The sequence below is a fragment of the Euleptes europaea genome, chromosome 5 (genome assembly GCF_029931775.1).
Source record: "Euleptes europaea isolate rEulEur1 chromosome 5, rEulEur1.hap1, whole genome shotgun sequence".
Taxonomy (NCBI): Eukaryota; Metazoa; Chordata; class Lepidosauria; order Squamata; family Sphaerodactylidae; genus Euleptes; species Euleptes europaea.
Window position 1 is genome coordinate 30,182,152 of NC_079316.1, and position 22,241 is coordinate 30,204,392.

The window sequence follows — 22,241 nt, forward strand, 5'->3', positions numbered from 1 at the left end:
ATGGTAAGTGGGAGGGGAGGGGCTGTGGCTCAGTGGTAGAGCATCTGCTTGGCATGCAGAAGGTTCCAGGTTCAATTCCCGGCATCTCCAGTTAAGGAGACCAGGCAAGTAGGTGATATGAAAGACCTCTACCTGAGACCCTGGAGAGTCGCTGCCGGTCTGAGTAGACAATACTGACTTTGATGGTCCAAGGGTCTAATTCGGTATAAGGCAGCTTCATGTGTTCACCGACAACGTATTATGAGTAACATTCCAATGTAAAATTAATCTTATTGAGTCAAACAACCATTAGACATAGTGAAGTCTAAAGTTTAAAGGAAGAGATAGTACAACACACAATTGCGAATTATATTGTTTTTAAATATATTGTACTTAAAATTCTGATAGGAATTATGCGAAACAAATGTTTTAAATAAATAAATCTTATTTTGAGGGCAGAGCTTATACTACAACAGGTGCACATTTCCATGCAGACTGGCTACAACACAGTGCCATAGTGGAACGAATGTATAATCTGCTTTCCACATTCCATTGGGGAAGCTGTGTTACTTTGTTGCTACAAAAATAAAACATAGGATCACAAGCTCATTAAACATTAACACTGAGATTGTTTCAACAGTCTTGAAGGGGCCTCTAGATCCCATTCCGTTTTGCTGTCTACATGTATCTGCCCTATCATATCTTAAGTCTACATCTTACTTCCCTTGGACTGGTGCTGTTAAGAAGACTCTTAAGACCCAAATCTGATCCACATAGGCAGTTATTACATGTATTATGACACTGATGCTATAGGTAGTATTTAAAAAGAAAAGGAGAATATAAATTCACCAGTAGCCTCACCACAACCACAGCATAAGACATCAGCCTAACAGTTTAGTGCTAAACTCCATTCAGCAAGAAAAATACCTGGGCTGGGCTTTTTCTGTGAAAAATGTTCACGTTTTGAGTTTTGTGCAACTCTCACACACCCTTCCCAGCAGATTCAAATACTTAGTTTTATAACCAAGTGAAAGCTGCCCTATTCCAGCAATACCTTTGCTAAATTTGATTTATTGCTCATTAACAAAGCCGTAAGTAAATATGCATAATCTTATAAAATACCTAAAATTCATAAATACATAAAATACATATAATAAAATTATACAAGTTCAACAATACCTCTTGGAGCAAAATACCTGTATATTTTAGCAGGACAGTTTTAGCAATACCTTTTGAGAGTTTTGAGTTGACTGATTAAACACTATCTAAAACAAAATGTATTAAACATTATGGCGGTGTTTGTATGTGTGTGTGTGTGTGTGTGTGTGTGTGTGTGTGTGTGTGTGTGCATTTTGCTTTTTTAATACTAAAACTTTATTTCCTGTGGAAAATGAAATGATCAAAAGTAGCTCATTGCTAAGTAGCTGTAGCAATGAAGTTCCAAAATCTAGGTTATAAATCAAACCATTCATCGGTTAAATTTGGTTGCCCCTTTGTTAATGTTTGCTCATCACAACTTCGGCAGAAGGACCTATGGAAGTCTAAAAGCAAGCAGCATAGAAGGAGTGTGCGAACAGAAGTCCACAGGGCTAGAATAATAAGGGTAACGGCTATTTAACATCAAAGGCATTGTATAACCAGGAGGGGCTCTATACTGCCCAATGGCCAATCTAGTTTAGCCCTCACTCTCCCCTGCAAGGAGAGCAAGAGGCGATTCGGGATAAAGAGATTTATGCCACTGCAGCAAGTTGTTCATGCTTATCTGGCAGGGGTAATTGAAATTGAAACGGTCTCACTAGTTCTGTAGAAGGTGTTGCTTGAATAACGTTTTGGCTTGTTTAATCCCACATTTTGATTCCACCATTGTTCCTGGCCCTCAGAAGGGTAGTATGTGTGTTGGCACATATTACAAAACAGTCTATGTTTAAAAAGGCTTATATTTAAAATAAAGGATTAGTAAATATGCAAGTTTGTGTAAACGTCTTTATTCTACTTGTCATAGTTACGAACATAGCTTTGCCAGTGTTTACAGTTCACTGACACTTAACCTAGATGTCTGTTTCCTTCCACCCTAAGTTGTTCAATTCTGTGTCCTGTAGAACCGGGTGGTACAATATGATTAAAGGAAGCTGAGGCCTCAGGACTTATCACCTGGGACAGATTACCTCATTTACATATTTTAGAAATGTTAAAAATATTCATCATTTCCTCTTTAGTATTCATGTTCTAACAATGGCTGCTACCAAAGATTTGACCTACAATAACTCAAACATCAATAGATACTTCTATGTGAAAGTTTTTGTGTAATACACCCATTATCTATCCTGATTACAGAATTTAAAACCCACTAAAATTATGTACAACAAGCTCAGCGGTATAAGAATAGAATTAGTATATTTTGCCAGTTCTCAAAGAACTTCACTAACTTCTAGTTAGCTTCTGGGCAGGTGCTGATGCTGACTTTTAAAGCCTTAAATTATTTGATACCAAGGTATCTTCAAGGCCACTTTTCCCCACATGATTCTGCCCATTAGCTGAGTCCTTAGAGGCACCTACAATAGGTGCCCCAATCTTTATTTATTTATTATTGAATTTATACCCTGACTTTCCCCGACAAGTCGGGCTCAAGGTGGTTTACATCAATTTCAATATATGAAATCAGTTAAAACGCAATGATACACATAAAACACATAAAACATAAAACTCTTATTAAAACAAATAAAACAATGGTTAGGCAATATCAATTAATCTAAGATTCACTATCCACACGTAAACCCTTAGTCAGGAGAAAGAGGTGAGTAGGCAAGATGGGAATTAGGCTAGTTGTATCAATGCCAGAACAGGGAGGCCAGTTTTGATGGAGACAGTTGCTGTCCTCAACCATAGGCCTAATGGAACATCTCCGTCTTACAGGCTTTGCAGAACTGAGCTAAGTCCCGCAGGGCTCTGATCTCATTCAACTGAGAGTTCCATCGGCCAGGGCCAAAAAAGCTCTGGCTCTAGCTGAGGACAGCTGAATACTTTTCGGGCCAGGGATCAGTAGCAAGTTGTTATTTGACGAGTGTAATGCCCTCTGAGGGGCATATCTGGAGAGGCGGTCCCACAGGTACGATGGTCCCAGACCATTTAGGGTCTTAAAGGTCAAAACCAGAACCTTAAATTTGATCCAGCATTCAATCAGGAGCCAATGCAGCTGGTGGAGCACAGGTCTAATATGGGCTCTCCAGGGGGTCCCCGTGAGGACACTCGCAACTGCGTTTTAGACCAACTGAAGCTTCCAGACCAGGCCTAGGGGTAGCCCTTTCAAAGTCATGCAATGCCTTTCCTGTGTCTACACACCAGCTGCAGAATTTCCCTCCAAATAATGTTCACCTAGTACTATTTTTAGGCTCTGGACAAGGACTTCTGTTTACTCAAGCTTTTGGTGGGTGTGTCCTCCCCCTCCCGGTGATGTAGTTCTTGATTTCACTACTGAGTAGCCCCGTGTTGCAGAGTGGTAAGCTGCAGTACTGCAGTCAAAGCTCCGCTCACGACCTGAGTTCGATCACAACAGAAGTCAGTTTCAGGTAGAAGTCAGAAGTCAGTTTCAGGTCAAGGTTTCAGGTCAGGTCAAGCCAGCTCAAGGTTGACTCAGCCTTCCATCCTTCCGAGGTCGGCAAAATGAGTGACTGGGGAAGGCAATGGTAAAACATAGCCTGCCTAGTAAACAAGGGTCAGTAATGACCCAGTGCTTGCACAGCGGACTACCTTTACTGCTGTTTTATTCTTTGGTTAACATATTTTTATGTTTGTTCATATACTTCAACATATTATGGATATAGCACCAATGTATATGGCATTTTATAGAACACAAGATGACAGGGTTCTAATCTCAGGAGTTTAGTCTATTTTCTATAAGAAACAACAAAGTGAGGGGGACAGCTAGAGACAGGGATAAAGACATGAGGATCATTCCACTTATATGCACTTATGTATTTAAAATGGTAATATCTCAGTGCACAAGTTCCTGAGGTGGCTTTTAATCACAGTAATTCAAAACAAAACAAAAGTCAGTTAACACAGAATAAGAATCACAATTGATTGGCTCAGGTCTAGTTTTATTGTGAAGGGGGGGAGAAAGAAGTTGTGCTGAAGTCTCATAGAAAAGGAAGTTTCTAAGAGGAGATCTGAAAGCGGAGAGGGGAACTGATATCAAACAAGAGTTCTGGAAGGACGTTCTAACCATGAGACAGTTGGGGGGAAGGGAGTGCACCATATGGTATACAGTAAACTTCCTTAAATCTCTCACTGAGGCAGAAATGTAGCATATTATTCTAATAATAATCCTTAGCATTTATATACTGCTTTCAATGTTCAAAGAACATTACATATATTTGCATTGATACAATCCTTACAAGCAGCCCAGCATCACCGTATAAGTTTCTTCACTACATTCACTTATTCAACAAAAAGTAGGGCAGGTGGGAGAACTGGCAACATCCCAATAATACCCAGGCTGAGCATCTGCCCCTTCCCTTTTTGCAGCTTATAAACTTATAAAGCCCCGAGTAAGGACTTTAGCCAGTCACCCTGGGTGAGCCGTGCTGGGGGGACCAGGAGCAGCCCAGGACGTCCTACTGGCTCATCAGCAGTTTAAACTGGCAGGTCTGACTGTAAGTATTTTCGTATTTACATGTGTATTGTTTATGTATAAGACAGAGAGCCAGCGTGGTATAGTGGTTAAGAGCATTGGCGGATTCTAATTTGGAGTACTGGGTTCAAACCCACTCTCTTCAACATGAAGCCTGCTGGGTGACCTTGGCCTGGTCACAGTTCTCTCAGAACTCTCGGCCCACGCAGAGCCAGGCAATAGCAAGCCACCTTTGAACGTCTCTTGCCTTGAAAACCCTATGGGGTCGCCATAAGTCAGCTGTGACTTGACTGCACGCTTGTACACACATACACACAAATATATATATAAAGCTTATTTGAGTTCCCCATGTTGGAGAAAAGCGGGACATAATATATTTAAATAAATAATTAAAGAATGTGCATGTCTGACTACAGAGCAATAATCAAAGTTACTGCATTCTTGTGTCAGGCAGTTGTATGCATACATTGCACAAACTTTTGTAAAATTACAGGGGAAGAGATCTCATGCCCAAAGTCAAAAACTTAACCCAGATTCAATTAATCTCAAGTATCAGGACCACTTTCACTTGTTATTTTGCAGCAAACATGTCACCCTATGATAGCGCAAAGTATTTTTTGCCAGTCCCAGATCCCAGGTGCATACTCCCATAAGGATGTACCTGGCCATAAAAATGCACTTTGTATTTGCTCACACTAAATTTCAGGGGTACACAAGTTTAGTACACACCCACAAACACAGTGTGCAGTTTTTCAGCAGCTGACAAGATCAGCCCCGCTAACTGAGGAGCAGCTCTTCGCGTGAATAAACTGCTGAGACTCATGCAGGCTCAGAGTAATACACGTTCCCAGAAATTCTTAAACATTAAGACAAAACCACTTATACCTGAATAAAGGGTTCCAAACAGCGAAGAAAATCTCATGCGTCTTAGGAACAATTTCAGGTCTGACCATTGCTTTTTATAAAAATTATAAGGGAACAATCATTTACTCTACTCGTGCAAGTAAATTAATTCATTCCTCTTTTATTCTTTATAGGTTCTGTTCTCTTAGATCAGCACACATATTCTGTCTGCCCCATAAGGTTCATAAGATGCCCTTCCGCAATGCTTCAACCTGCAGTGTTTATTCTGACATGGCACCATTTACATATTTTTATTACTTGGTCTTCCTTATCGGGTTCACTGGGAGCTGCTTCGCACTGTGGACCTTCTCCCATACAGAGCGGAATCGCAAGTGTATGAGCATCTATTTAATTAACCTCCTCACAGCAGATTTTTTGCTGACCCTGGCCTTGCCGGTGAAAATCATTGTCGATTTAGGAATTGCTCCCTGGAGACTGAAAATATTCCATTGCCAAGTCACAGCTTGCCTCATCTATATCAACATGTATGTATCAATCATCTTCTTGGCATTTGTAAGCATGGACCGTTGCCTTCAGCTAATAAACAGATGCAAGATCTATCGTATTCAAGAGCCTGGATTCGCCAAGATGATATCAGCAGTGGTATGGATAATGGTTCTCTTTATCACGATGCCTAACATGGTGATTCCGATCAAAGATATCAAAAAAGTGCCAACTGTGGGTTGCATCGAGTTCAAAACCAAAATGGGAAGAGACTGGCATGTATTTACAAATTTCTTATGTTCTGCAATATTTTTAAATTTCTCAGCCATAGTGCTCATTTCCAACTTCCTTGTAGTCAGACTGCTCTATCAAAACAAATACAGTGAAAACTACAGACATGTAAGAAAAGCTTTGGTGAACATACTTTTGGTCACTGCAAGCTACATTATATGCTTTGTGCCTTACCACATTGTTCGGATCCCATATACTCTGACTCAAAGCGAATCTATAACCACTGATTGCTACTGGAAACAATCTCTCTTCAAAGCAAAAGAATCAACCCTGCTGTTTGGAGTATCGAACCTATGCTTTGACCCTATTTTGTATTTTTATCTTTCAAAGACATTTAGACTGCAAGTGAGCAAGACTTTTGGATCACATAAAAAGAAAAATAATCTCTCAGAAGAACAGCAAGGAACACATGAAGAACTGACACAGCACTGCGATGTTTCAGTTGAGAGGCCATAGGCCTTTCCACATGCTCAGTTTATTGCACATTAAAAGTGCATTCTTCACCATTTTTTGTGCACAGTTCTCTCATCTTTCCTCCAGGTAGAGACTGAGGACATTTTCTGATCCCTCCAAGTGCTCTGGGGAACTAGTAACAATTTCTTTCCCTCCCACACACACAGTGTAACACAGGAGTTTTAAACATAAGGCCTGGGGGCAAGATCTGGCCCGTTGAGAACTCTTATCCAGCCCATGATCCATCCAAGGCAGCTACCCTCGCCCCACTCTCAATCTGGGCTGGTGAGGCGTGACCTGACCAAGTGACATTTATATCATATCCGGCCCTCGTAACAATTGAGTTCGACAGCCCTGGCATAACATATTCCCTTACAGTTGCATTTGCTGTGTATTTCCAGTTGTATTTGCACCATAGAACATGTGTCACAAGCAATTATTGATTATATCCCATGTATTTAATGGCAAGTGACAACCACACCAAAGCATGCTCTGCTTCAGGAAAAGGGAGAAGAAATCCATTCAGGTAATAGTTTCTGCACCGTGGAATTCACAACTGCCTTTACTGAAATGCTTTCATGGTGGAACATTTCATTGGCTATTCTCAAATGAAAGTAAGGTTGTTTCATATGAACAGCAGACTTTAATATGTCCATGTTCATATTTTATGATTTATCTATGATTTATAGTATTTTATGATTTATTTATGATTTAAACAATTAAATTGTTTTTCTTGTTTCATCTCTGAAAGCAGAGAGAAGCCTCTTTGGGCAGATGTTATGACATGATTAATAGAAAGCATATAAATGTATAAATGTATTGTGATACTATAGCAGGCCCTAATCCAGGTAAAATTAGTCATGACCAACAACACAGTCCTGTATAGAGTTACTCCAGTCTAATGTACTTAGACTGGAGTAGCTCTGCATAGGATTACACTGAAAGTCTCATTGGAAACAACAGAACAATATTTAGTCATAACTAAGATCAGTCTCTTTGCTTCCAGTGAGCCTGGCTTTTACCAGGAAAGGGGTGGGATATAAATCTAATTAATTAAATAAATGGGTCTTAGCAAGATAAAACAAGGGGGGGAAGCCTGATCCAGCTAAAGTTGCTTGTGATTACAGTTGTTGCTTATTTCAACAATGAGCCCCGCTGAACATGGGATTTATTTCCAATTGGGCATTGTTCAAGTTACATCAACAGAAATTTGTCTGTACTCTTCAAAAAGGCAATACTGCTTACTTACCTGAGGGACTGGAAAATGTGTTGCATATTGCAAATGACGAAGGAGATTGTAGTTTGATGGAAATATCAGTTCTCTCAGTTTTTCCCTCTTCATAGACTTTTCACTGCTTGCTGAAATTCTTCTGTCTAATATGGAGTTCAGATTCTCACAAGTCTCCCCAGGCATTGCAGAAAAAATCTAGGTCATGTAAAACAAACATTTAATATTGTAAACAGAAATATCTGTTGCATGTTACAGAATATAAACAATTCTGTATTTTTTTCTCACTTGGATAACCTTTTTATTTCCAAAACAGATACTTGTGATACACATCAATGCAAATGAAGAAAAATGTCTAGGAATAACAACAGTACTTTTATTCAGTTTTCAAAGGTGTCCATAAGGGGCTAAGGATTAACCCTCATTAGCAAATTTACAGCACAATTCTTTACATGCAAGTGATTGTTAATTGAAATTCATCAAATTTTCAAATGTGCATTCTCTCCAACCTAGTGAAAATAAAAGTGAGAGTAGTACCCCGCATTCCCCTTTCCAAGAAATAAGCTCCTGGATTAGAGGGCATGGGATGCTCCTGGATATATACAGGGGATTAAATTATAGTTACTTGTGACATGAAAACATGCTTAGGTAACCACTCTTGCTAAGTTCTTGAGATAAAGACTGCACAGTCAGATCCTCATTCCACTAATTCTTCAATACACATTTAGGTAGAATCATAGAATCATAGAGTTGGAACGGACCACCAGGGTCATCAAGTCCAACCCCCTGCACAATGCAGGAAATTCACAACTACCTCGCCCCCACACCTAGTGACCAGAAGATGGTCAAGATGCCCTCCCTCTCATCATCTGCCTAAGGTCACAGAATCAGCATTGCTGACAGATGGCCATCTAACCTCTTCTTAAAAACCTTCAGGGAAGGAGAGCTTACCACTTCCCGAGGAAGCCTGTTCCACTGAGGAACCGCTCTAACTGTTAGAAAATTCTTCCTAATGTCTAGACAGAAACTCTTTTGATTTAATTTCAGCCAGTTGGTTCTGGTCCAACCTTCTTGGGCAATAGAAAACAACTCGGCACCATCCTCAATATGACAGCCCCTCAAGTCTTCTCCTCTTCAGGCTAAACATACCCAGCTCCTTCAACTTTTCCTCAGAGGACTTGGTCTCCAGACCCCTCACCATCTTTGTTGCCCTCCTCTGGACATGTTCTAGCTTGTCTACATCTTTTTTAAATTGTGGTGCCCAAAACTGAACACAGTACTCTAGCTGAGGTCTAACCAGAGCAGAGTAAAGCGATACCATCACTTCGCGTGATCTGGACACTATACTTCTGTTGATGCAGCCCAAGACTGCATTTGCCTTTTTAGCTACCGCATCACACTTCTGACTCATGTTCAGTGTTTGGTCTAGTAAGACCCCAAGATCCTTTTCACACACACTACTGTTCAGACATGTCTCCCCCATCCTATAATTATGCATTTGATTTTTCCTACCTAAATGCAGAACTTTACATTTGTCTTTGTTAAAGTGCATTTTATTAGTTCTAGCCCACTTCTCCAGCCTGTCAAGATCATCCTGCATCTTGGCTCTGTCTTCTACCATATTTGCTACCCCTCCCAATTTAATATCATCTGCAAATTTAATAAGCATCCCCTCTATTCCTTCATCCAAATCATTTATAAAGATGTTGAACAACACAGGGCCCAGCACAGATCCCTGAGGAACTCCACTAGTCACTTCACTCCAAGGTACCACATATACTTGGTGGGGAAGGCTGGGTAAATCAATAGTTTCTAAACTATGCTGTTTTACGCCCCTGATTGTTTTAATGGCTCGTTTTTTTCTTTATCTTGTTAATTTATGATGATCATACAGTGTTTTCACTTGTAAGCCTCCTCAAGCAGGACAGTGGAGAGGTGGCATAAAAAAATTCCTAAATAAATGAGTTAGCAGGATCAGGTTCACACACTACTTTTTTGGAACACTTTGCAGTTACATGTGATACTTTGATTTTTGAAAGGGTTGTATGTTTTCAGAGTGGAAGAACATTCACCTGCGACAACGGGCAGCCCAATCCTAACTGGGGGGCAAAGGGGGATTGGAGCCAGTGTGACCCCAGCGCCAGCATTAGTGCCACTTGCGCCAGCTAAAGTGGCACTAACGCCAGCGCAGAACCACTTACGCTGGATCTGGGGAGCCACGCTGCAGTGCGAGTACCAGCACACCTCACTGGCAGCATTTTCTCGGTGCAAGGGCTCGTACTGGTGTCAAAGGGGATGTTCCCGGGCATGCCTTTTAGCCTGGAAATGCCCCTTTTTGCAGGCGCTGAGTTATGTCTGCAAAAAGGCAGGTGTAGCCCTGTGGAACTCAATGGAGAGTTTCATGGGGGTTTCTCTAAAATCACATTTTCAGCTTGCTGTGCCCGGCAGCAAGCCGCTCTGGAGGTGGCGCAGGGGTGCCGTCCCCAGCTGCAGCAGAACCACCACCACCCCTTAGGATTGCACAATTGGCCCTTCTGAATACCAGAACTGGCAGCAGACTCTCCACTTGCATTCATTGCAACAGATCACACAAGGCTATGAATAATTTTTTCCCCTTTAGGATCCTGTCATTGAGATTGCTTATTGATAATAAGGTGCTGAAGTTCTCCTAGCCACCCACATCCCCTGAATGAACAAGGAAGGAATAAGGACCAACAGACAGCATCAAAAAAGCTCCAACAAAAATTAACATTTTCAAGAAGCAAATATCTTTAACGATAGTAAGCTCAGTAAGTATAAGGAATATGACATCATGCTTAATTGCTTTTGACATCTTTATGACACTGGCATTTTGAACACAGTGGAAACAGATGAAGCAGCTTTTGTAAACCTAAAAACGTGAAGCTGTTTCAAAGAGCAGCTTTGAAAGTAGACTATGGAGAAGTGAGATACTTTGATATTAAAAGATATGAAAAAATGTTGGTTAGAATGTATCTAAGTGTGAGATCATGCTGGTATATGTGGAATAATGAGGAAATGTGTCTTGAAAAACAAAAATCAGAAGTTAAACCTACTGGAAATTCCGAACCAAAGTCTGTTTTAAAGTCACTCTTGTCTACGTCATCAAAAATATTAGTGGTTCCCGAGTCAATGTACATATGTTCCATAATACTATGCTCCTAGTGATCACCAAAGAGAAAAAGAAACACCAGTCAGAGTATAATGTAAGCCTGGGACTGGCCACAAATTGGTAAAATAAAATAATCCCACTTAAAATGCAAAATAGAGTTTATCGCTTAAATTAAGAATGAAGACATTTGTGCTACCAATCCATGAACTATCAAAGTAAGTTTTTTTCCAAAATCATTAGCATAAAAAAAAAAAAAAGTTCAGGGAGAACACCTCTCAAAGAACAGCCTCCATGTTTTGTATCCACTGAATGGGTGGATCTCTCAGGAAGTGTTCTATTTTGATAAAGAGATTCAGTGTTACAGTGACTAGAAAATGGGTGCATCATTGTGATTTGTCTAGAGGGATGAGTACTCCCTGAGGTTTCCATACCATTTATATATGGCTTTTATACCATACCCATTTATATATAGATTTTATATTATCAACCACACAACCTTACAGAAATACCTCAAAAGTTGGACTTTGCTATTCCCATGGTCCCACAGATGCATAATTGGAAACCAATAGCCAATAAAATTCAAGGTAATATCTGGGGAAATTAAACCTTTTCCTACCACCATCCAGAAAAGACACCCATATGCAACATAACAGGTGTTTACACATGCATCTGGCATTTTTCATTTCTCCATCTTTGCAGTAGATAGATTATATTTCAATCCAAAGTAACTGTCTCATTATCTGCCTAAGGTGGGAACGTGAACTATGTTTTGAAAGCCAGAAGTACAAGCATATTACAGTGCTACCTAATTATGATTTTATATGCCCTGTTAGAATCATTTCTGGCATAAAGCAGTCCATCCTCCTATTACCCGTTGAAGCCTCAAGTACATAGGAGGAACTGCAGACATTGGGTCAATCCTGACAATGGGCAGGAGCAGCAGCATGAGCTACTCTCATGAAGCCCAGGACTTCCCAAGCCACCCTGGAGACTTAGGAAGCAGCCATGCTGCAGATGATCCTACATCGCTAGCCTGGTGCAAGATGGACATCATTCATGAGAGGCTACATGAGAGAAAGAAAGAGAATTTGAAAAATAAACCAGGTTAATAATCCAATTTTGAGCAATTTGTTCATTGTAAAAGGAGGACATTTTTTGACCAAGGAAAATCCTGCAGAGAGAAAAACATATACACACACGTATCTTACCTCCATTTTGACATCTTGCTCCTTAGAATAGCATTCGTCCACATTTTCTCCAGTGGGTGAGCGTGATCGGGAGGCTGCGGTGACTAGGTCTCCTCGTGATATTAAAGTGCACATGTAAGCATCATGGGAGAAAACATCGTGTCGTATAAATTCACAAAAAAGGAGAACCAGGTTCACAAATTCCATCTTCTCATATTCACTGTTTGGGTCAGCTATCAATAAAGACAGATTTTTATTTGTTTCCTGAAGACTATGGCGAGGTTTTAAACTAAATCTACACGTTGAGTTATTTGGTGATATGTGATAAACTTGTATGCCACTGGAATTTTTATACGGACAAGCCTTAATTAGAATCTGAAGACTATACAAACACATTCTGCTCTATTCTGTTCTCTTTTTTTTAAAGTCAGCTGTGATGGACAGCTTCTAGTTCTGCTCTCCATACATCATAGTCAAGCCCTGACTCCCTGCTGCGTATGAAAATCTCTACAGTTTCCAGTCAATGGGAGGCTGCGGATTTGTCAGAGAAAGAGAAGGAAGGGGAGTGTGTGTGTGAGGTGGGGGGAAGGACAATAATGGCAAAACTAGGTAGATAGAGATCAGACATTGAGAACGCAGGTAGTTAGGACTCAAGCGCCTATAGAGTGGCAGAATTGGGTTAGGTAACCTCAAAAAATAGTGTGTTAGGGACTTCTGAGGGGATTGAGAAGAGACAAGCTAACATTGTTTCAAGAATCTGACATTCCTGGGTTTAGGGAACATTCCAAGTAAAATCCACCCCTCTCTCTTTCTCTCCATAGCAGAAACAGACTCTATCATTTCTGTAACCTTGTGTGATCCTGTAACCCTTCTCAAGTAGAGCTTCAGTTCCCCTCAGTTGTAAATAATTACTATACTGGGAGTAACTAGCTTTACTTTCTCACCCAACCACTATGTAATAGCTCTTCTGAGGAAAATACAATTTTGCTACCCTCCCCATGTCCCATCTGTAACTGCAGCGTGTTATCCAGCCAGTTATTTTTATACTTACTGTGCATTCCTAAGGAGAGTTAGTCCAGTCTAAGCCCATTCATTTCAATGGGCTTAGACTGGAGAAACTCTCCTTAGGAATGCACTGTTTGCCTTACTGACCACTCACAAACACACCATAACCAAAACTTCTTGGTCACTGCTACTGGGGATGTGATGGGTGAGGAAAAACGTACGCAGCATCCTACCGTCACATCAGTCCATAGACAGAAATCCTACAACAGTTCTAAAAGATGCTCAGGGGTTGGGCAGTCTGGCATGCAGTTTACAATGCATTTTTGAGAACTGAGGCTTGCTGTAAGGTAGGTTGCAAAAAAAAAGAACCCCTCATAATGAATTGGACCCCTTCAAGATAAATCCATCTACATTACCAAATACTACTTGAGCTGTCAAGTTATGAGGTTGCTTCAGTATATCATGTATGCATATCACCACTTTTCAAACTGTTGCAAATTGTTTTTCATTCACATTTTCATCCACTTTTCAGAAAGCCCTCTATTTAAGTTCTGCATGCAACTAAAGGTTATCCAAATTTATAATTTCTGCAAAAAATGTCCTTCTGCACTTGAGCAATGTGGCTCGCTTACAGCAAACTTTCCCCACCCCACCAGAAAGTCTATCCCTACAGTGGCAGGTGACAACAACAAAGAAAAAGAAAATCCAAATGGATTGTCAGATTGACATTGCCAGGATGCTTAGGATGGCAAGTGTCCTCAGAGCAGAATAGATATAATCTCATGTTCTAATGAATAAACAGATAATTGAATAAAAATTTCAATACGCAAAGATTTCAAAAAAGATTTGCAGGTCTTTTTCACTTTCCCTCTATGCTATTATAATTTCTAAAATAGTTCACTCTCAATAACCTCATGCATATGGGGCCACTCCAATAACATGCAGTCATTGTATGAACTGGTACTTCCAAGTGGGTGGTTCATATGCAGCCACTATAAATTGTGTGACCACCACAATGTCTCAGAAATGTGCCATCATGACCACATAGGTACAAACAATCCTGAGAAGCACAGCAGGACATTTGGGTTTAGGGCAGTGTTTTGATTTTAGCTAGCATCTTCTTGTTTGGGTCTTACACTTTAACAAGTTTATCATACATCTAATTTTAACAATACACTGTAGCCCTCGAGGTAATGCAAGCTAAAAATATTTTTCTTATCCCAATACACATTGCTGATGACTAAGTTCCTTAAAACTGGGCGCAAAGCCAACAGCTTTTGCTTCAGCTCCCAAAAGAATGTTCTGGATCATTAAAGACGTATGCATAAAAAGTTTGTATGTGAGGCTGAAGTAAGGGAAGGGAGGGATAGTCAAAGATGCAAAACAATAATGGAGCAAAACCAATTCAGTAGCTGTAGAAGCAGATTCATCCTGCTGAATTGATGCTTACATAACGAGGGAGCCTGAGTATCTAAAAACCTAAGGAACACATTCTGGAATACAGGAAGGCTGGATCCAGCAACTGATGATGAAGAAATGGATTCCTTCTCGTCCAATACTTCTGCCTCACTGCATCTCTACAAAGATGAAAACAGATGAGGAAATAGACAATCAGTGTAGAATTCTAACATCACATCTACGAAACTGATCCCTTCTCCTGGCCCCACTGTAATCTGGAAAAGCCAGATGACATCTGTGAAAAAGAACAAACCAAATTTTTCAGTATTAGACACTGTCTGAGGTAAAGAACCAAAATCAATGAACCACAACAAGTTGGTTACAGTCAAAGTCAAAGGGACTTCCTCTTAAATGGATTATATCCCCCACCCACATTCATTATACTATAAGGCAACTTACTTCTGCCTCAATTTCAGCTTGCCTCTTCTCCAATAGCTTGGCAACAGCCATAGCCCTATGCTTGCCAGATCTCTTACTGCTCACGGCCCATTCACAAAGCAGTGTTACCACAGCCTCATCATTAGGTGCCATCTGTAAAAATCACAAAAACATAGACATCCCCTTATATGGGTAGAGCAATCATGCCAGCTGTTAACTAGAAACACAAAAATGGCAAAAACAGCAGTAAGTTTCCAACTTAAGTATCTAATCCTCATCATGCCTAGGGTATACCATACCATTTTATTAAAGTTCACTTTCAAGATGGTACACACGGGCTGTGGGAGAATGGGTTTAGGGAGCTGACTGACCCTTATGCCAGCATATCTTGGAGATATGTTTTCATTTGCCACAACTGTTTCGTTGTGTGTGTGGGCATCAACTGAGAGTGGGTGGGGAGGCTGATGAAGAACACTGATGCTTCAATCTGACACTGGAGCAGATGGTCCTCATCCTGTCAAAGCTGCTTGTTGGTAGATAGCACATGCAAAAAATTGGGATTGGGAAGACACTCTTGGAGATATGCCGGCATAAGGGCCGCTTACACCAGCGCAGAACCCCAGTGCAGCTGTGCTGCTCTTGGGTGCTGGCGCAACTCAGGTGCAGGGATCTGCACTGGCATCGCTGTGGGTGGATCGTGGGGCGTGGCTGGTTTTAGTCCCTAATGTGTTTCAACCCCCTGATGGAGGCACAAAGTTGCACCAACAAAAAACAAAGCAAGGCCCATAGGCAGCCATTGATAGGAAAAACAAGGCCCCAAGGAGCTCAGGATGCTGACTAAAAGCACAACTAGCCACCTCCTTCCCTTGTGGCTGCCAAAGTGGGCCATCTTTTGCTGCTGATTTGGACATGTATGCCAGAGGTGTGAGGATGTTTTGGACAGTGCCAGCTTTTGTGGAGGGAGGCACAGTTGTGACAGAGGTCTCACCCATAGGCCCCAGAGTACACTCCCTGATGACCCCAGATGGCCCTCTAAGCACCCACCAAGGCACTTGTGGCACCTTGTTGCAGATGCACATGTGCCTGTTTCTTCCTTCTGCAGGTGAAGATCCAACAGGGCAAGCTCTGGATCAGACCGCTATGCCACCGGCCCAACAGTGTCCTGGCCATAGACCAAGGCTGCCTTTTGAAATCAACTATTATATACAGTCTGCTGCCCTTCTTTGCCTTTCACTCCATTTGGAGTGCGCCCCAGGAATGGAACACCCATTTCCCATGAGGTTAAAGTGGAGGTGGATTCTGGTTCTTTTGGCCCCTTTCCCCTAAAAGCCCTTCAATAAAGTGTTTTCATTTGCCACAGCTGTTTCGTTGTGTGCGTAGACATAACAAATGAGAGCGGGTGGGGAGGCTGATGAAGAACACTGATGCTTCAATCTGCCAGTGGAGCAGATAGTCCTCATCCTGCAAGGAACCATGTCAAAGCTGCTTGTTCAGACAGCGTGCCCTTGGTAGACAGCACCTGCAAAGAATGCGAACATCGCACAATGCTAAAGCAGCTGGGTTTATTGACCCAGGGCCGCATTGGAGGGGGACAGGTCAGCTCTGAACGAGGTTGTGCCAACAATTCCAGTGGATTGGGAGGACACTCAGAAAGGGCACAAATGCTCAACTGAACATAGTTCGTCCCTGTCTGCCCTGTTCCATTCATGTGGGGGTGATGGGGTGGCATGGTCTGCCAGAAACATCTTGCCGCCAGTATTTGCAACGGACGGGTGTCTTTCAGCATAGGAAAGCAACGTTGGTCAATTTCAGGGGTCTGCCTCTACAAAGGCCTGGAAGGGCCCAGTGGATCACAGCAACCTCAGCCCCATTTCGTTATGGTAATGAAGGGACAAAGTGAGAGAAAGACAGGGAGTTCGGGCTTTGTAAGGGGCCATTTGCCAAAAGGAACAGTGTTGTGGCCATTGCACACATCAGGCTTCCAGCTGGCACCCTCGCCAAAAATGATACTCCTCGCTCTGAAGTCACTGTCTCCCCATCCCCTTTTCAGGGGAACAAACCAAATGTATAAAAAACAGAACTGAAAACTCTGGAGGGGGGCTGGGAAAGCCCCTATCACCAGCAACCTTGAAGACTTTTAGAAAAGCAAAACACAAATATTTAAAATAAAAAGAAAATAAAAGTTAAAGCCCTTCTTAGAAAACATTTTGTAGCTAGTTTTATCATCTTTAATGATGCTGGTCCACTGCCTATGGACAAGCCATTGTGACTTTTCCAAAATGGGGAAAAAATCTTTATGACAACGAAACAAATAAAAAGAGTATGTGCGGTTATGAAATTTGGAGATGCAACCATCAAAACCAGTTTCTATAAATAGATGAAGCACATAGGGGAGGGGAGGCAGCATGGTTTAGCCCGATCTTCTCAGATCTTGGAAGCTAAGCAGGGTCAGCCCAGGTTACTGTTTGGATGGGAGACCACCAAAAAATACCAGGGGCGCTATGCAGAGTAAGGCACTGGCAAACCACTTCTGTTAGTCTCTTGCCTTGAAAACCCCATAAGGGATCACCATGAGTCGGCTGCAACTTGAAGGCACTTTACTCACACATAATCACAGATTGCAAAGGCTGCTTATTATACCAGATTCAGATTCCTGAGATATGATCTAGAAAGTGCTTTATGCAGACTAGTTTATCAGCAGTAACACACCAGAACCATAATGTTAGCACCTAGCTTTCCCACATCCTCCTACCTTTGCAGATTGTCTTGCACAAATTTTTTTCTTAGATATAGAACTAGCAGTACTGACTGATAATAGTTGATATTCTGACTCAGTTGCTATCAGACCATCATAATCATTTGTGGGATCAGTAGGACTTCTGCAGTGGCTTAGGTACCTCTGAAAAACTCACAAATAGGAAATGCTAGAGACAGCCGCCCTTTGGCTAGTCTACAACAGAATGTTAGGGTAAATGAACCATAAAAATGGACTACAGGGTTCTTGCAGCTACGTCTTTCTCAGTTTGCAGAAAATATTAGAAGGAGGAGAGCAGAGTAAAATTTATAAAGTGCTACAAAACCTCAGCTGATGCAGATTTAAAAAAAGAAAAACTACTATTTCCACTAAAACAGAAAAAAAACCCGGAAAAACTAGTTGTCTGGTTTTAATGTGGAAGTAACTCCGTAGTTCCCAGGGAAATGCTGATCGCCACTTCGGGGTCAGGAAGCAATTTTCCTCCAGGCCAGAGTGGCCAGGGATCCTGGAGGGTTTCCCCCCACCATCTTCTGGGCATGGAGTAGGGGTCACTGGGTGGTGAGGGGATAGTTGTTCACTTCCTGCACTGTGCAGGGGGTTGGACTAGATGACCCTGGTGGTCCCTTCCAACTCTATGATTCTAGGAGAGACAGAGATAGTAGGACACTAGCTGAGAGAGAGAGGCTACATCACTACATCACTAGCTGAGAGAGAGAGGCTAAGTGTGGAACTTCCAAGAAGCAGCAGGATATCGCCCTAAGACCAGCAACCTGGAGACAAGACAAGGAATGACACAGGAGACAAGGTCCTGTCCTCACTATCATATCTAATTATCCTCTTGCTGCTCCCTGCAGGACCTTCTTCTGTTCTCCTTTGTACACCAGACATTGCCTATTCCAACACTACCTAACCAACCTCACAGAGTTGTTTTGGAAATAAAATGGAGAAGGAGAAAAGCATGTATACCATCACTATCCTAATTTCCTTGAAGGAAGTTGTAGGGCCCGGGGGGGGGGCCCTAGCGCCCCCTAAGGGCGACTTCCCTACGGACCCTTGCTCCTGCGGGGTTTCCTCGGTCTCAGACCACTCGTTCGGAGAGCCTCAACTGTCCTCTCCGTCCGAGTCAGCCAGGGTTGTGGGCTATACGGAGCTTGCCCTCCCTTGGCTATCCTCCTCGGCCTCCACTCCCGCCTTCCCTTTATAGGGGACTTTCCTCTTAAACCCCTCCCCCCCGGCTCTATAAGGGCTGGGCCGGGACTTCCATCAGCCCCACCCGCCTCCACCTGCCCCGCCCCCTTCATGGCCTTGCCCGCCCGCCGCTCAGCTGGCCAGCGGGACGCTTGGAAGGCTGCGGCACCGGCCCCCACCCTCCGTTAGTTCCTCCCGGCTGGCCTCCGGCCTTCCTGCCGGCCGCAGGAAGGTCCCTCTCCGTGCTCCTCTCTCAGGCAGGCTTCCTGTGGGAGAGAGAGGACGCGGCGGTAAGATGCCGGCTGGCCAACCGCTCCTCCAGGCTCTCGAGCCGCTCCCTCTTTCCACGTCCTCCTGAGCCGTCGGTGGCTCTCGCCGGCAGCAATGGGGGAAAACCTCCTTGGGCAGCTCCTGAGCGTGGACAGCTCGTTAAGTGCTGCTGGGGGAAGAGGGCCCGCGACGCTGTGGCTGGCGGCCGTCGCAGGACAGAAGGATACAGCAGAAATTGTACAGACTCATTGACTCCAATTTCAAAACACACCGATAAAACATGAAAACGTGCTCTATAAGGGAAAAAACTATAAGGAATTTACAAGATTAAAGAAAGCAAATAAATTGAATATTCTCTTTTAAAACCTGAGCAACATTTATTAGACTATACTAACACTGCATAGTAACCAACCATTCTGTACAAAGCAGAGAAGAACCTCCGTTACATCAGCCTGCCTGATCAACTGCTGCCGGGCCCCTTCCTTGTATTTTATGACAGCGGCCAGCTATTCTGCAGAAGGAGCAAGTGAGAGAAGGAACTGATCTGCAACCAGGACTTGGCCCTTTTTTAGGTGCATTATGCCTTGGGAGCCCTGACCTGGATGGTCAAGGTTAGTCCGTTTTCGTCAGATCTCAGAAGCTAAGCAGGGTCAGCCTTGGTTAGCATTTGGATGGGTCACCACCAAGGAATACAAGGATTGCTATGCAGAGGAAAGCAATGGCAAACCACCTCTGAACATCTCTTGCCTTAAAAAAGAAGAGTTTTTTATATGCCCATTTTCTCTACCTTTTAATGGAGAATCAAACTGGTTTACAATCTCCTTTCCTTCCTGTCCCCACAACAGACACCTTGTGAGGTAGATGAGGCTGAGTTTTTAAAAAAAAACTGAGTAGCCCAAGGTCACCTAACAGGCTTCATGTGGAGGAGTGGGGAATCAAACCCGGTTCTCCAGATTAGAGCACCGCTCTTAACCACTACACCATGCCGGCTCTATAAGGGGTTACCATCAGTCAGCACTTTACACACACACACACACACACACACACACACACACACGTCTTGACAGCAAGTCAGCAAATGTCAGGATATAAATGTTAAATGTTCTTATAATTAAAAGATAAAATAGAACAGACTTGATCTGTTTAAAAATCATCTGCATTCCCAAAAGGAAAAATTGTGTCAACTTATCAGAAGGTCCCACCACATTTTGCGCCAGAGGTTATTCTTGAAACACACTGATTGTTTTCTAGGCATGTTAACTCTCATTATGCGCCATGTTATCTTACTTCTGAACTTCACTATAATACATGGATTGTCACTGTTGGCATATAAAAAGCCACACTTGATGCATCATTAAGACCTGCCCGCAATGGAAACCGTCTGTACTTGGGAAAAACATGACGAAACTTGAGCAAAAGGCTTTTACTTCAAAAATTTCTTGCATTCGTTCACGTTGCTCTTTATACCCTACTGGTATGAACTGTAAAAGTTCCAGTTATCTGTTGCCGTAATATGCTGCTTCTAATTAAGCTTAATTTTCATCGATGTCCACTGGTAAGACAAACTTTTCCATCCACTATTTTTTCATCCAGCTTTAACAAGCTTTTTAACTAAAGGTACCGAGAAATGTATCACATTTCTAATCTGATATCTATGTGTGCAATTAGTTCCTTCTTACCATCTGAGATCAAAGAGTTCAGTAACAAATTATTTCTGTGCTAAAGGTGGTTTCCACAGGACAGGCTTGCGTGGTTTCCCCATTACTGGTGCAGATGCTAATACAGCACACCGGCAACAAGGCTTCTACATAGCAAGTATCCCCACAGTTTCCCTGAACCTGGTCTCCCTCCAGATTCCCCTTCCCTGGCCACTGAGGATTTTCAATTTTAAAAAAAATTAGCAATTAAATATCATTATACCAGTACAATGTTATAACAATATGTCTAACTTCTCTGAAAGCTTCTCAGGTATCTTTTTTAAAGTAAATCTCCATCTCTTTCTCTTTTGCAAATCTCTCTGCAATAAAAGTTGCTAGAGACTTAATTTTTACAAAAAAAATAACGCTGAGAATTCAGAGAACCTATTACAAATATTGTTAACCTTATATTGATATTACAATATTCAATTGCCAATGCTTTAACAAACAAGAAGTCAGCTCTGAATTGGGAAATATCTGGAGATTTTGGGGGTAGAGCCTGGGGGCGGGGTTTGGGGAGGGGTGGGACCTCAGCATAGTATAATGCCATAGAGTCCACCCTCCTAAGCAGCCATTCTCTCCAGGGGACCTGATCTTGGAGATCAATTCTAATAGCAAGAGATTCTCCAGGTGCCACCTGGAGGTTGGCAGCCCTAACCACGAACTTTCTTACTTACACAGCAGCCATCCAGCCTTTACTGCAACCTTTCCCAAAACTTTGATACAAAACAATTAAAAGATCAGAGAAAAGCTGGGGAAACCCTGGGAAGTACACAAATGCACCACAATGCTGTGGGGAAAACAGAAAAAGCCCCCTGCTCATCAGCATTGAACTCAAGGCAGATAACCCATGCAGAAACGGCCATAGAAAAATAAGCAAGCAACAAACACGTTAATAAACGGTAAATGATAAAAATACCACAGAGCTTGCAAAATGTACCACCAGCATATCGTTTTACTAAATCTAAGTAAATGAAATGATAAAACCAGCTCTCTTCCTGTTACAGCTGAAAGCAGTTGTGTGGTATACAAATAACAATACTGTGTTCAGGAAATCCCTAAAATTCCTGAACTCTGACTTTATGCTGATCTGTGCCCTATTAAACCAGAGGAAGGACAAAAATAGCTAAAATCAGAAAATTAAGCCCACACAGAAAATGTCTTTTAAAACCTAAAGAGGTAAGCTTTCTAGGGCCTTTCTGGATACAAGGCCACTTCAACGCACAGTTAAATTGTGGAACACCC

At 42.2% G+C, this 22,241-nt stretch overlaps 2 protein-coding genes across 2 annotated transcripts in view; one reads left to right on the plus strand and one right to left on the minus strand.

Annotated features, from left to right (window-relative positions):
• MED12L (mediator complex subunit 12L) overlaps positions 1–22,241 on the minus strand; it is a 208,297-nt gene that overhangs the window by 141,335 nt on the left and 44,721 nt on the right. The window contains 5 exon segments of the mRNA XM_056849403.1: positions 7,950–8,126; positions 11,003–11,107; positions 12,267–12,478; positions 14,701–14,827; positions 15,108–15,239. Coding sequence (XP_056705381.1) covers positions 7,950–8,126; positions 11,003–11,107; positions 12,267–12,478; positions 14,701–14,827; positions 15,108–15,239 — 753 coding nt within the window.
• GPR171 (G protein-coupled receptor 171) lies at positions 5,702–6,712 on the plus strand. Its single transcript, XM_056849396.1, has one exon. The coding sequence runs from the start codon at positions 5,702–5,704 to the stop codon at positions 6,701–6,703; it is 1,002 nt and encodes a 333-aa protein (XP_056705374.1). The 3' UTR covers positions 6,704–6,712.

Coding starts and splice junctions, on each gene's coding strand:
- GPR171 (XM_056849396.1), top strand. CDS start 5,702: ATGCCCTTCCGCAATGCTTCAACCTGCAGTGTTTATTCTGACATGGCA.